The sequence below is a fragment of the Hemicordylus capensis genome, chromosome 9 (genome assembly GCF_027244095.1).
Source record: "Hemicordylus capensis ecotype Gifberg chromosome 9, rHemCap1.1.pri, whole genome shotgun sequence".
In the NCBI taxonomy this organism is placed as follows: Eukaryota; Metazoa; Chordata; class Lepidosauria; order Squamata; family Cordylidae; genus Hemicordylus; species Hemicordylus capensis.
The window spans coordinates 1,509,341-1,522,406 of record NC_069665.1 but is presented as its reverse complement, the minus strand read 5'-3'; the positions used below and the strand labels follow the sequence as shown (position 1 = coordinate 1,522,406).

The window sequence follows — 13,066 nt, the reverse complement described above, 5'->3', positions numbered from 1 at the left end:
GGTCCAACCACCCCTTTCTAAACTTCTTTAAAAATGGCTTTCTTTTTTCTTCTTTCGCCAGTTGACCTCGAAATAGTCTTGCTTTTTTGCGGGGGTAGATGAACCTCCCTTTCCAGAATTTGTATCCTCCATTCTTTGCACTACAAAAGAAAAGTCCCCAGCGATTAAACTTGTTATGCCGATAAACACTCTCGTGGGTGAGGTAGCGGCTGATTCCACGCACGGATTCCAGGTCCAGGACAGCTCCTTCGGGCTGTTCGCTGCCTGCAGAGGCTGCATTGATTCCCTTCGTGACATGTACTACGGAGCCTACTTGCCCAAAGGCAACACAGACCAGACACATACATGGAGATGCAGCCATACGAGGCTTACTCACGCCTAACGTGAAAGCAGTGAATCGGCGACAGAAAAAGGCCCTTTATCAAACACCCCCTGCATCATCGCCTGCATCCCCCCCCCCGCCACCTTTTTAGGGACGATGCCCTTTCCCCTGATTTTTGAAGCTAGAATTCCCTGCATTGGGGGGGAAGCCCTGCAGTGCAGGCCACTTCTCTGTTCCTCCCTTCCTCACTTGGGGGGCGGAAAGCGGGGAAGGGAACAAGGGGCATGAGCGAGGCAGCCCGGAAGCAGGCCGCTCTTCGGCGACTCTGGCCGCGACGAGTCTAGGGCGGAGGCGGCGCGCAGACGCCGGGGCGGGGAGGAGCGCAGCGGCCGCAGCAAGAGCGAGCAGCGGCCGCGCGGGTCCCCGGGACGGCCACGATGAGCGGGGCGGCTGCGGCACTGGTGGGCTACGCGAGCAGCAGCAGCAGCTCCGGCTCCTCCGCGTCGGAAGAGGAGGAGGGCGCATCTTCCGCGCAGCCAGAGGGGCCGCTGCCGGGCGCAGCGGGCAGCGGCGTCGGCTCCGCCTCCTCTCCCGGCTCTGCCCGCGCCGCCAGGTGGGCTCGCAGGGTTCGCCCTTCTCCTTCTCAGGCGCCGCGGGCTGGCCGCCTGCTTGCTGCCGGGCGCTGGAGCGCGGCTCGTCGGCTCCCGGCTGCGCGCTTTGCTGGCGGCGGCGGCGGCCGCCCACTCCTCAGCCGTCACCGGGGGACGGGTCGCGGGGCTGCTCCACCAGGGCAAGAGGCAGGGCGTCCCGGTCGCGGGAGGGAGTCTTTCTCCTCCTCCCTCCCCCGTGCGCAGGATGCTTTTAGGACCCATTTCGGGCAGCTCACACACGTGTCCAAGACAGCTTTAACTAGATTGCAGGTTTATTAATTGGCTTCCATTGAATTGTTTTAAAATCTGTTGTTCTTCTCAAACTCTGTAAACCGCCTGGAGACACCTGTCGAGGCGGTATTAGAAATCCATGCAATAATAATAATGATGATGATAATGAAAAAACCAACTATTTTAGGAACCACCCAAGAGGAGCATAACAAAAAGAAGTGCCGGGCAAGGCAGCCTCTGGGATAGTGTAATTCGGGGGTGGGGGTAGTAACCGGAGGCTCTCCAACTACAACTCCCATCATCCCCTCCCGCAGTTCATTGCAGCTGGGGATGATGGGAGTTGTGGACGGGTAGTAACTGGAGAGCCTTGTTTTGGCCACCTCTGGTGTAAGGGAAGTTTCAGAAGAGCAAATGTGGTTAAACTTCCCTACCTGCAAACCAGGAGCTCTCCCTAAGGGCACAGGTGAGTGTTGGTTTTGTGCCACCTCCCACACTGAAAACCCAGCACTGGCCGATCTCAGGGTGGAACTCTGTTGGTTTGTATCCCTAGCTTTTGCAAGTCCTGGTGAGATCGCTCATAAAAATGTGGTAAAAGGCTGCCTCCCAAACTTGGGCTCTCAGATGTTGTCAGACTTCAACTCCCATCATCCTGATGGCCTTTGGCTGTTGCGGCTGGGGATGGTGGGAGTTGTAATCCAGCCACATCGGGAGGCCCACATTTGGAAGCCCTGGAGCAAAGCAGCATTCAGCCAGCAGCCAGCAAGGATGAACTAAAGCGGGTCCCCAAGCTTGGGTCAGATGTTGTTGGAATACAACTCCCATCGTCCCCAGCCAGTCAGGGGGACCCCTGAACGTGAAGATGTTTTAAATAAACCTGTGAAGCGGCCTTCCGTGATCCGCTAGAGCAGCCCCCTAGGCCTGGCTGTGACTGGCAGGGTCTTGGGGGCTCTTTCCCGTCTACCCGAGATACTTTTCGGGGTGGGGGGGTGAGGGTGAGGGCCAGTGTTCTGCCAAGCAGCTCAGGCCTCTGAGTAAAAGCAGAATAACATACTCTCTTTTGCTCATGAAAATATGAAGCCGCTGCTTCCCGCTGAGTCAGGCTGTTGCTCCATCTAGCTGAGCGCAGTCTACTCTGAAAGGCAGCAGCGCTCCAAAGCCTCAGGCTCCCCCCAGTCCCTTTGCCTGGAATCCTTTTAACTGGCGATGCCAGGGCTGGCCCTGGGGCACCCTCCCTGCCTGCAGAGACGGGCTCTGCTGCCGACCCCTGGCCTTTCCTCCTGAGCTGGGAGTGGAGTCCAGGATTATTGGGCCGCCCCTCCCTCCTCCGTTCTGGTGGGAGCTCGTGATGCTCCTGGGGTCACCTTGGGGTCTTTGTGAGAATGGGGAGGGCCTTCCCTCCTGGCTGGAAAAAGGCCCACCACGCCGGATACAAGCTGGATGCTGGGCGCGGAGTCTGTGCCTTCCTCGGGCGTCCCCCTGGAGAGCCGTGGCGGCCGCCTGGCCTCTGCCTCTTGCCCTCTGCCTCTTGCCCTCTGCCTCTTGCCCTGTCTACGCCCGAGCCGGGCTCACCTGGAGGAACGTTGTGTGCTGCCACCTCCAGTCCCTGGTGCTCCTTGGGGCCCCTTTCCGGGTGCTCCCTGCTAGGAGGGTCCTGATGGGTGAAGCCTCCCGCTGTGGCCACTGTGGGTGGGAACCAAGCCAGCCAAGGCGTGGGGTGCCCGGGGGGGGCAGGAGCCGGGGGGGCTTGTTCTTCTCTGGGCAACCTTCCCCCGCCCCCCCGCCTGTGGGCTTCTGGGAGGAGGCTGCCTCCTTGGGCCTGACCCAGCAGGGCTGGCCTTCACCTCTCCCTCTGGGCGGGGCTCTCTTGCAGTGGCTCCCTTCCCGCCGCTCGTCTTCCCATGCCGGACAGTGTGCTGAACATGTTCAGGGACCGGGAGGAGGAGGTGGTGGATGACAGCAGCCAGCACGGAGGCCGCCTGAGGACCTTCCCGCACGAGCGAGGCAACTGGGCCACACACGTCTACATGCCTTGTGAGTGTCCCCGGACACATGGGAGGGGCGGGGGGGGCTTCGGGGACCTCGTCCCTCCCCGGGTGTCCCTGGAGAGGGCGAGCCACGGCCAGCTGGGCACCGCCACTCGCTGCTTTAGAGCTTCCAGAGTGTGTCACGCCTACTGCAGTCCTCAAGGCAATCATGGGCCCCCAGATGTAGGATTACAACTCCCATCGCCCTGGTGGGGGTGATGGGAGTTGTAGTCCCATGACATCTGGGGACCCAAGGTTGAAAACGCCCGCCTGTGAGGCCACCCTGTGAGGATTATCCCCCTAGTCCAGAGGAGAAGGTTGCGGCTGGATTGGTGAATGGTGGCGCAGTGGTAAAACTGCCAGAAGGTTACAAGTTCAGTCCTGACCAGGGGCTCAAGGTTGACTCAGCCTTCCATCCTTCCGAGGTCGGTAAAAGGAGTACCCAGAATGTTGGGGGCAATATGCTAAATCATTGTAAACCGCTTAGAGAGCTCCGGCTATAGAGCGGTATATAAATGTAAGTGCTATTGCTAGGTGGGCCTTGAAGCTGCTGGTTTGCAGCTCAGGCTCTCTGTGGCCGCCGGGCCTGCAGTGTCTGCAAAGATGGTAGTGCCCTTGAGGGAGGCCTCTGGGCCAAACTAGGGCCAAGCACCCCTCTTTTCCAGGGGCCGTGAGTGGGCAGCGGACCGGCTCTTTCTGCTGTGCCCCCTTCAGCGCGGAGAAACGAGCCATGGGCAAAGCCCCTCTTCCTTGGCACTTTTGGTGGGTTGCTGGGAGGGCTCTCCACGTAGTGGGCAGAATCCTTCCCTTCCGCCCCGTTGAGCTCAGTCGCCCTGTGAAGCAGGTCATGGTCATTCCCACGGGGAGGAAGACACCCACGGCGGCTGCATCCTGCACGGTGGGGGTGGCCAGCCGTGGCAGCCTCCTGAGCGCCACCCAGGTGTGCCTCGTCTCGGCAGAGGACCCAGCCCAGGTGGCCTTCAGGTGCGTCTCTTTGCAGATGAGGTGCAAGAGGACTTTGGGGACCTGCTGCAGCTCCTCCTGCTGCACGCGCGCACGTACGTGGCGTCGCTGACGGCAGTGACGGAATTCCACATCAGCCTCTCGCAGAGCGTGGTCTTGCGCTATCACTGGATCAACCCCTTTGTCCAGTCCCTCAAGGAACGCTTGGCCTCCTTCCACAGGTACGGCTCTTCCTGCGGGACCCCCTGGGTTGTCTGATGCCGCCCCTCTCCTGGCCCCAATCCGGGAGCTGCTCTCGAGGAGTCCCTCCTCTGTCAGGGAGCAGGCCGGGCGCTCCTCAGGCTGTGCCGGGGGAGTCTCCCCCCGTCTGCCCCACAGTCTCGGAACTGAACGCACTGCGCACAGCTCCACCCTCTGCTGCACAGTTGGGCAGATCTCACCTGGTCTGTAGGCAAATGCCAAAAACTCGGTTGGCAGGAGCAAGAAGGGGGTGGGGGGAAGCGGGAGCAGAGGGGGGCAGCTGGGTGTGCCCAGGCCTGCCTCAGCCGCCCTCTTCTCCTGCGTCCTCCCCTTTGGAGCGAGGCTGAAGTGCTGACATGGTCGGGAATAGCGGCCCCACTTGCCTCGAGGGGCGAGGAGCTCCCACCCTTTCTTGCCCTCCAGCTACATTTCCTGGAAATGAATTCCCTCCCCTCTTGGCTTCCTTCCCTCCACACCCTGCCCTGGTTGCATTCCCACTGTGGGGAGAGACGTGGGGTCGGGATGGGCATGAACCTGTTCGGAGGCCCTGCTACCGGCCTCCAAACTGGGTCGAACAGCTGGCGGTTCGGCCGGTTCAAAGGCAGTGGGGAGGACACCTTTAAAGGTGGGGCAGGGTGCACTTCCCCCCTCCCCGCCGTGTTGCTCCCGCCGACACTCTCTTAAAAACCAGCCCGGCGAGGTGGCAACGTACTTCCCTGCTTCCTCGTGCCGGGAGTACCCTGTGTGTTCCTCAGGCACGGGCAGTCGGACATGCACGCACACGTGTGGGGTAAGGTGTGCCACCCCCCTTCGAACTGGCCGCCACCGTTTCCGTGGTCATCCCTCCTGTGGAACCCTAGGCCCCTGCCCAGGGTCAAGGCAGAGGGAAGGGTGTCGGGTGGTCCGTGCACAGGAGGGCGCCTCTGCCCCGGGCCCGTTTCCTCCCCCGCCCTCTTTCTGCTCCTCCTCTTCCCAGATCAGACGAATTCTCTCCCACCTTTCAGGTTCGTCTGCAGAGCAGACCAAGTGAAGGTTTACACCAATGAGGCCAAAACCAGGTGGGTGAGTGAGGGAGTGACCGGGTGGGTCTGCTCCCCAGAGAGCACTCGGCAGGCTGAGGCCGTATGCTGGGGGTGGAAATGCCAAGAGTGTCGGGAAGCATCACTTTGTCCGATGCGCGGCATCTGGAGTGTGTGTGCAAGGACTCGGTTGGGAGTGGAGAAAAGGGGGGGGGGATTCTGAAGGATATTTTAGTGAGTGGCGGGGGGAGGGGCAAGGGCCTGAAGCATCAGCACCCCTGGCCCAAGATCCAGGGCACACAGGCCATCGGTCAACAGCTCCAAATCTGCCGTTTCCGAATGAAAGCGCCCGAGAGCACCGTGAGCAGGCTGCCTCTCAGCTCAGCCCCCCCGCCCCCCACCCACCCGTGCTGGCTGCCCCATTACGGGCAGTTTCTCTCCTCTCCAGTCTGGGGGGCGGGGGGCTGTTTGCCCAATAGGGCCATGGAGGGGCTTGTGCTCTGCTCACTTCCCAGCCAGTGTCCCAAATGAATGCGTGTCTCATCTTTTTAGAATGACTGGAGATGCATGGTCTGCTTTTGTCCCTATTTATTTATTTTTCAAATTTGTAGACTGCCCCAAAATTCCGTCTCTGGAGGGTTCACAGCAACACTCGGCGGCATCCGCTGAAAGACTTTTGTTCGGAACTGTCAATGGGCATGAGTTGAAGACCTGAATGGGCAAGCACTGCATTCACTTGCTCTGAGTGTCCTGTTGCTTTAATGCCCCCCACAGCCCGCTGGTCTGCTGGTTTCTTAACTGTAAGAGCTGTAGGCCAGTGGAACAGCCTGCCTCATGCAGTGCTGGGCTCTCCTTCCCTAGAGGTTATGAAACAGAGAGTGGCTGGCCATTGTCAGAGATGCTGGAGTATATTCTTGCCCTGAGCAGGAGGTTTAATTAGAAGAGGAGAGCTGGTCTTGTGGTAGCAAGCATGAATTGTCTCCTTTGCTAAGCAGGGTCCACCCTGGTTTGTATTTGGATGGGATACTACATGTGAGCGCTGCAAGATATTCCCTTTAAGGGATGGGGCCATAGCTCAGTGGAAGAGCATCTGCTTTGCTGTACGCAGGAGGTCCCAAGTTCACTCCCTGGCATCATCTCCAGCTCAGGCTGGGAGAGATTTCTCCTTGAAATCTTGGTGTAGACAGTACTGAGCTAGATGGACCCAGGGTCTGACTCAATATAAGGCAGCTTTCTATGTTCCTTCTTATGTTCCTAAGACTGCCAAAGTCCCTCCCAACTCTGACCATCCCTAATTAGGAACATAGGAAGCTGCCGTATGCTGAGTCAGACCCTTGGTCTATCTAGCTCAGTATTGTCTTCACAGACTGGCAGCAGCTCCTCCAAGGTTGCAGACAGGAATCTCTCTAAGCCCTCTCTTGGAGATGCTGTCAGGGAGGGAACTTGGAAGCTTTTGCTCTTCCCAGAGCGGCTCCATCCCCTGAGGGGAATCTCTGACAGTGCTGCTCACACTTCTAGTCTCCCATTCATATGCATTCAGGGCGGACCCTGCTTAGCTAAGGGGACAAGGCATGCTGGCTCCCACAAGACCAGCTCTCCTTTCTCATTCTGTGCCCTAGCTGATGATGGGGCATTTACAGCGGAACTCTGCCCTGAGATTTTCCACCAAACTCTCTCTGCAGGACCTTCCTTGGCTTGGAGGTCTCTTTGGGGCATTCTCAGTTCTTGGAGTTGGTTTCTGAGGTGGACAAAGTTATGGAGGAGTTCAACCTGCCCCTTTTCTACAAGGTGAGTGTTTCTGCAGCAGGACACCCTTCTTCAGGCCAGTGATGGAGTGTGTGGTGCAGCCGTGGCTTATCCTAACAAGCCGGGTGGGTGGGGCGGCCTCTGGTTCCCGGCAGACTGTTTGCGCCTCTTTCCCCCCTGTGCTGTGGCTCATCAGTAGTGGGATTAGGCACTGAGCATGCTCAAGACAGGCCGGAAGTTAAATGTGCTCGTTCCTGCCACCGGAAGGCGCCAATCCCCAGTTCTGGTCCTGTTTCGCGAGGCTTGCAGGGCTGCAAAAGTGCTCTCTGCTGTTTGGCTTTTTCTTGCTCGTTCCTTGGTGTTCTGCTTCCTGTCTTTAGATTGTGGAAGGGCGGGAAAGGAGCTGCCTTCGGCTCTTTATCTCCTTTGCTAAAATATACAAACATTTTTTACTTTACCAATTCAGTCCAGCTGGCCCCTTACTTTCATTTTCAAAATCTCCTGAGTTTGTTGGGCAGGCTACATGCCCTGGCCTCCTATGGCGTCTGCTGATGCTGAAGAGCTCTTGCGTGGCTCACTCTCCGAAGGTCCCCTGACCTCCTGAACTACAGAGCAAACCGCCGCTGCCACCCTACTCATGGTCCGGTCGGCGTCTCCTGCCCAAGTGGAGGCCATTCCCGCCCCGCCGGTGGCCCCGGCCAGAGAGGCCATTCTGCAAAGCAGCAGAAAAGCCGAAGCACTGCAAGGAGCCGTCCGAACCTAAACAGAAGAAGCGGGAAAAGTCGCCTGCCTCGGTGAGCCTCAGGCAACGCCTGCTGATTAAAGCGGTCTGCAAAAGGACCACGCCGAGGTATAAAGAAGCTGCAGAGGAGCGAGCTAAATGGGGGGGGTGGCGGGGGGACAACCATCACCCTTCAGGTGACCCCTTGGCATCCTTGAGCAGTACCCCGTTGGTGGTGGTGGCAGAGGGGGGGCCGGCTGGTCCACGAGGTCCCTCCGCCATCCACCCGCTTCGAGCAAAAGATCCTTCGGCTCCACCTGAGGCTCTGCAGCCTCCTCCTTCGGACTCCACAAATACTGGCAAGGGCGTTCCAGCTGAGGACCATCGGGGCGGACCTTTGGGCTTTCCACCAGGTAATCCCACAACCCCCTTATAGGGGGTGGTTCCTCCCCCCCCCATGTGACCACCTGGCTGAGGGGATTTTTCTCCAGGGAGTGCCTCCCCTTCTCTCCCTGCCACAGCTGCCGGCTCCTCCTCCTCCACCTCAGCCTTCACGGCCCACTCGCCCTAAGAGGCGCCTAGCCTCATCTTCCCCCCATTCTAGCCCTGGGAGGGAAGCCATTCCCCTCTGCGAGTGGGACGGTTTGCGCCACATTCCTTCAGGGCCAGACGCAAGAGACGCACCTCAAGCTCTTCCTCCTCAGAGGATGCTCCAACCATCCCGAAACGCCCTCAACCGGGGCAGGGGGGCCTGCCCTACCTGCTTTACCTCCCGTCGCTCCTTATCGTCCTTTGCCTCCTCTTCCCTCTTACCCATCTCTCCCAGCCCTTCCTCTCCTTAATCCCGCTCCACCAGTGTTACCTCCGCCTGCCAATGTTCCTCCCTGACTCAGAATCTGCTGCATCTAATCCTGAATCTCCGGAACCTTTTGAAACTTTGGATCCAGATAAGGAAGAAGGGGAGTTATCTGAGGAAGGGGCTATGCTCCCATAGCCCCGATTTCCTCCTACTTCATCTGACTTTGATATGCTTCTGTCTAAAGCTAAACATACTATTTAATGATGTCTCCCCTGCTGAGACTACACAGATGTCAAACTTGGATCAGAACGTGTTTCCTTCCGCCACTACCCCGCCCCCCCCCACCCCCTTCCCTGGTTCCCTTCCCAGATCTTTTTAGGAAGGTCGTGCTGGCGGAATCGCAACAGCCAGCCTCCTGTAGACCCCTTGGGAGCTACCCTAGGAAGCACTGTTCTCTACTTCCAGAGGTTATATCCCTTCTGGCTGCCCCACGCATTGACCCACTGGTTGTGCAAACGCTCATAAATACGGAGGAACAGTTAAAAACCACGGAGGACAGGAAATGCGATCTATTGCTCAAAAAGGCCCACGAAGCATCTGCCACTGTCGTCAAGGCAGCTACCGCCAACTCCGTTTTCTCCAGGGCATCGGTTTTGTGGGCCAAAGAGGATCAGTGGGGATTGGTGCCCTCCGGCGTCAGGAACTTGCATATTTAACTTCCAGCCTGTCTTGAGCATGCTCAGTGCCTCGTCCCACTCTTTCCCCCTGAGCTCCAACTGCAGGGAAAAAGAGCCCTTCACAGGTAAGACCAATGCTCCTTTCTCCCGCCCCGCCCCGCGGTAAGGAGAGCCACGCCGCCGGCAGGCTGGCCATTCCTCAGGTAGAGTTGTGCGGGCTTAGGCCAGGGATGGAAAAATGGCCAAACTGAGTCTGCCAGGAAGCTTCAGTATTCATTACTGGTTTGGCCTCTTGCGATGAAGGCTCTGAGGTGTATAGCAGCTTCTTAAAAGCAGGAGTTCCAAAGAAGAAATGTAGAATCCTAGTAGCTATTTACCTCAGCTATGCAATGTTGACCTCTTCCCATTTTTGATCGTCTTTGGTGTCCTTCTGTTGAAGGCATATAGTGATCTTTAAAGAGACTGGCCCCTAGAGAAGAGATTTTTATACCTAATTACTTCACTGGCCCCAATTTAGCTACAGGGTTCTTCTTATTCAAAGAGATCTGTGTGGAAACGTCAGCAGCAATCTTGTATCCTTGTTACTGAACATTGCTGAAAATCCACATGGCTGACCCATTCCAAGGAATTCTGTCCCTCGTTTTCTTCCAAGGAAATTGTTCTAGATGCACTACTGCGGAGGTTTTCAAGTTTGGGTCCCCAGATGTCAGATGGACTACAACCCCCACCATCCCTTGCCACATTGGCTTTTGGATGATGGGAGTTGTAGTCCACTCTCTGGGGAGCCATGCTTGAGAACCTCTGGGAAGGATGCCCTGCTTGAATGTATCTTCCGCCTGCTGAACTGGGCAAAGAGGCACCTTTTTAACGTGGCGATTCTCTTTATTGAGCAGGGGGAGAGCAGCTGGCCCTCTCCATCCCCAGCACAGCATCCCTCCAGTGGCTGTTGCTGGTGGTTGTCTTATGTTTCTTTTTAGACTGTGAGCCCTTTGGGGACAGGGAGCCATCTTATTTATTTATTATTTCTCTCTGTAAAACCACTTTGGAAACATTTGTTGAAAAACGGTATATAAATATTTTGTTGTTGTTGTTTCAAGTCCAGTAAGATGCCCCAGATCTAGGCTGCCTGCCCCATTTTATATATTTATTATTTCTTTTCGAGACTCTTAGCATGCTTTTCCACTTCAAAATAAAGTGCTCAGGGTGACTAAAAGCTTAAATTAAAAACAACTCAGTATAGCTGTTTAAATCCTACTACACAACAAAGAGAACAGACACATCCCCCCCCCCTTTAAACTCGCACACACTCTGGCAGGAGCAAAAAGAAAATCAAACAAAAGTCAGGCTGAAATCCTGCAGACATGGAACAGTCCTCAGCCAACTGCAGAAGACCAGTTAAGAAGAGGCTAGATGGATCTCTTGTGGCAAGGAGTTCCACAGTGTGGGTGCTGCAGCAGAGAAGGCCCCCTCTTGGGTGCACAGACCTGTCACAGCAGAAATATGACAAGTGCTCTAGCAGCCTCCACAGCCTCTCTTCTCTTGCCGTGGAGCCCCATTTCTATGAAAGAGAAAGAGTAGTGCTCAGCTCCCACCTAGCAATGGCAGGGTTAGTGCTAATGAATATCTCAGAGGTGCTCCCGGGTTCTGGGATGGGAACGGTGCTTGCAAAGTGGTTGCTGCTTCCCTGATCCTTGCTTCTGGTCTGTGCCGGCTTCTCTGCAGGATCCCTCGTTCCATCTCAGCCTCGCATGGTGTGTGGGGAACCTGTCTGAAACCCTCCAAGGCCGCTGTCTCCAGGAGCTGCAGGTAACCGACTTGGGGGTCTGTAGGCAGCAAGGAGGTTTAAGGGGTCTGGCTTTGGGGCTGAAAAAGAGGTGTGGGGCTGCAAGCCCGAGTTTGCTCATAGCCTTTCCGACCTGCGGAAGTGCCTCAAAGAGCATCTGGTGAGGAGATGCTTGCAGACGAGGGGGCAGCCAGAACAGAGAGGGGGCCACAGCTGAAAAGGCCCCGCTGCATTGGGTTCTTATCTCTGTAAAAGGTGGAAGGCATAGCAGAGGCACATGGATGTACAGACAGGAGAAGGCACCCCCGAGGGATGCGGGACCAGGCTGTGAAAGGCTAGAAATGTCAAAACCAGCGTCTTGAACTGGGCGCCAGTGTAGAGGGGACCATCTGGGAGAGCAATGCCTTTTCCTGCTGACGGCTTCTGCAAGTCGATAGGGGATAGGATAAGTTGACCCAATCTGCTCATCCTCTCCCAAGCTAGCCGTCTGCAGGAGCTGACTCTCCCTTCGTTGGTCTTTTCCAGGAGATCGTGGACGGCTTTGAGGACTCTTCATACCTCCTGCGACTCCCTGGGACCGAAATCCGCTGCAAGTCCGGCAAGAAGTTCTTCTCCTTCCCTCTGCGGTAGAAGCCCTGGAGGTTGCAGGATGGGCCCCAGTGATGGGACTGGGCAGCCCTTGAGCTGTGATGGGGGGAATGGGAAGAAGAAGCCACGGCCGGATTCATGCAAGGCTCAAGAAGAAGACGTGCTCGGCAGGGTTGCAGCCTGCCCCCGACTGATCGGGGAGTGTCGTTTTGCCTTTGTGTGCATTTCAAGATGTTGGCAATGCTCGAAGATGTTGGCAGTGCTCTGCACTGGTGCTCCATGAGGAGCCACTGAAGGGTTTGGTGGAGCAAGCACTGATGGAAACTTCAACTGTCCTGGAAACTTCAATCCTGTCCTGGGAGGCGACTGGAAATTATTCTGGATTAATGGTGGGAGGCAGTGGAATGGAATTCCTCCTGGAGCTGCCCCTTCAGGACTTTGTCTTGCAAGATGAGAGCATCCTCCCGCAAGAAGCTCTGCCGGTCCCTTCAGCTCAGGAGATCCCAGCCTTGGGTCTCCAGACATGGCTGGACTGCAAGCCCATCATTCCCAGCCACAACAGCTTGCAAGCCATCGCCGCTAGAGACAAGAGCGGCCAGTGTTAATAAGTGCTATGCTGCCTGCAGGCTGGCCATGCGTCAGGTAGAGCTGTGCTGTTAACCACGCAGCTCTACCTGACACATGGCCAACCTGCAGGCAGGGAGGGAGAGAGGGAGGAGCAAACGGAGCTCCAGGAAGCAGAGGCAGCTGTGCCTCCTCTGGGGCCGCCCCCCCCCCCCCCCCGGGCTCCTCCAGATGAGCTGCTCCTGGCTAGGGATGATGGGAGTTATAGCCACACATCCTCTGGAGACCAGGGTTGGGGCTCCCTGTTCTAGCTGATGCTACCCCTCCCCCAAGAGAGTTTTGGCCCCAAGGTGTCCCTCTCCAGTGGGAGCGGCAAAGACTCTTACCCTGTTGGACTGGTCGGTTAGCCAGATAAAAAGAGCAATGCAAGAGCAGATTTATTGGTATTATTTGGTTTGATTGTTGTGTCTTTAAGGGTTTGTTCTGGGGGTGCCTCATGGATGGCCCGGAGGGGAGAGCGGGCGGGTGGTTTTCCACGTACGGTGTTCTCCCAGCTCACCACCAGGGGTCGGGGCCGGCTTCCTGACTGCCTTTGCTTGCAAAACCAAGGGGACTGCTGTGACAAACCCATCAGCTGCAGCAGAGAATGCAACCATTAGTCTCTCCTGCCGGGCCCCACTCGGTTCCAGAAGAGCCCTGGAGCTCTCTCATGGGGAATGCTCTGCACGCACATCAGGCT

At 57.0% G+C, this 13,066-nt stretch overlaps 1 protein-coding gene across 2 annotated transcripts; it reads left to right on the top strand.

Moving 5' to 3' along the window:
* The first annotated feature begins 592 nt into the window (after positions 1–592).
* Positions 593–12,767, top strand: USB1 (U6 snRNA biogenesis phosphodiesterase 1). Of its 2 annotated transcripts, none has more exons than XM_053271594.1 (7): positions 593–935; positions 3,074–3,234; positions 4,072–4,411; positions 5,435–5,488; positions 7,132–7,237; positions 11,115–11,198; positions 11,701–12,767. In XM_053271594.1, exons 1-7 carry the CDS (start codon positions 760–762, stop codon positions 11,803–11,805), a joined length of 1,026 nt encoding a protein of 341 aa, XP_053127569.1. In that variant the 5' UTR covers positions 593–759; the 3' UTR covers positions 11,806–12,767. The 2 variants fall into 2 exon arrangements, with proteins under 2 accessions (XP_053127569.1, XP_053127570.1); XM_053271595.1 differs by having other exon boundaries at positions 600–935; positions 4,228–4,411.
* The last annotated feature ends 299 nt before the right edge of the window (positions 12,768–13,066 follow it).

What these genes read in the sequence shown, in the direction of transcription:
- USB1 (XM_053271594.1), top strand. Translation starts at nt 760, where the DNA reads ATGAGCGGGGCGGCTGCGGCACTGGTGGGCTACGCGAGCAGCAGCAGC. An exon ending in CACACACGTCTACATGCCTT is followed by an intron (nt 3,235 to 4,071) that starts GTGAGTGTCCCC and finishes CCTGTGAAGCAG; the next exon opens with GTCATGGTCATTCCCACGGG. An exon ending in ACCTGCCCCTTTTCTACAAG is followed by an intron (nt 7,238 to 11,114) that starts GTGAGTGTTTCT and finishes GCTTCTCTGCAG; the next exon opens with GATCCCTCGTTCCATCTCAG.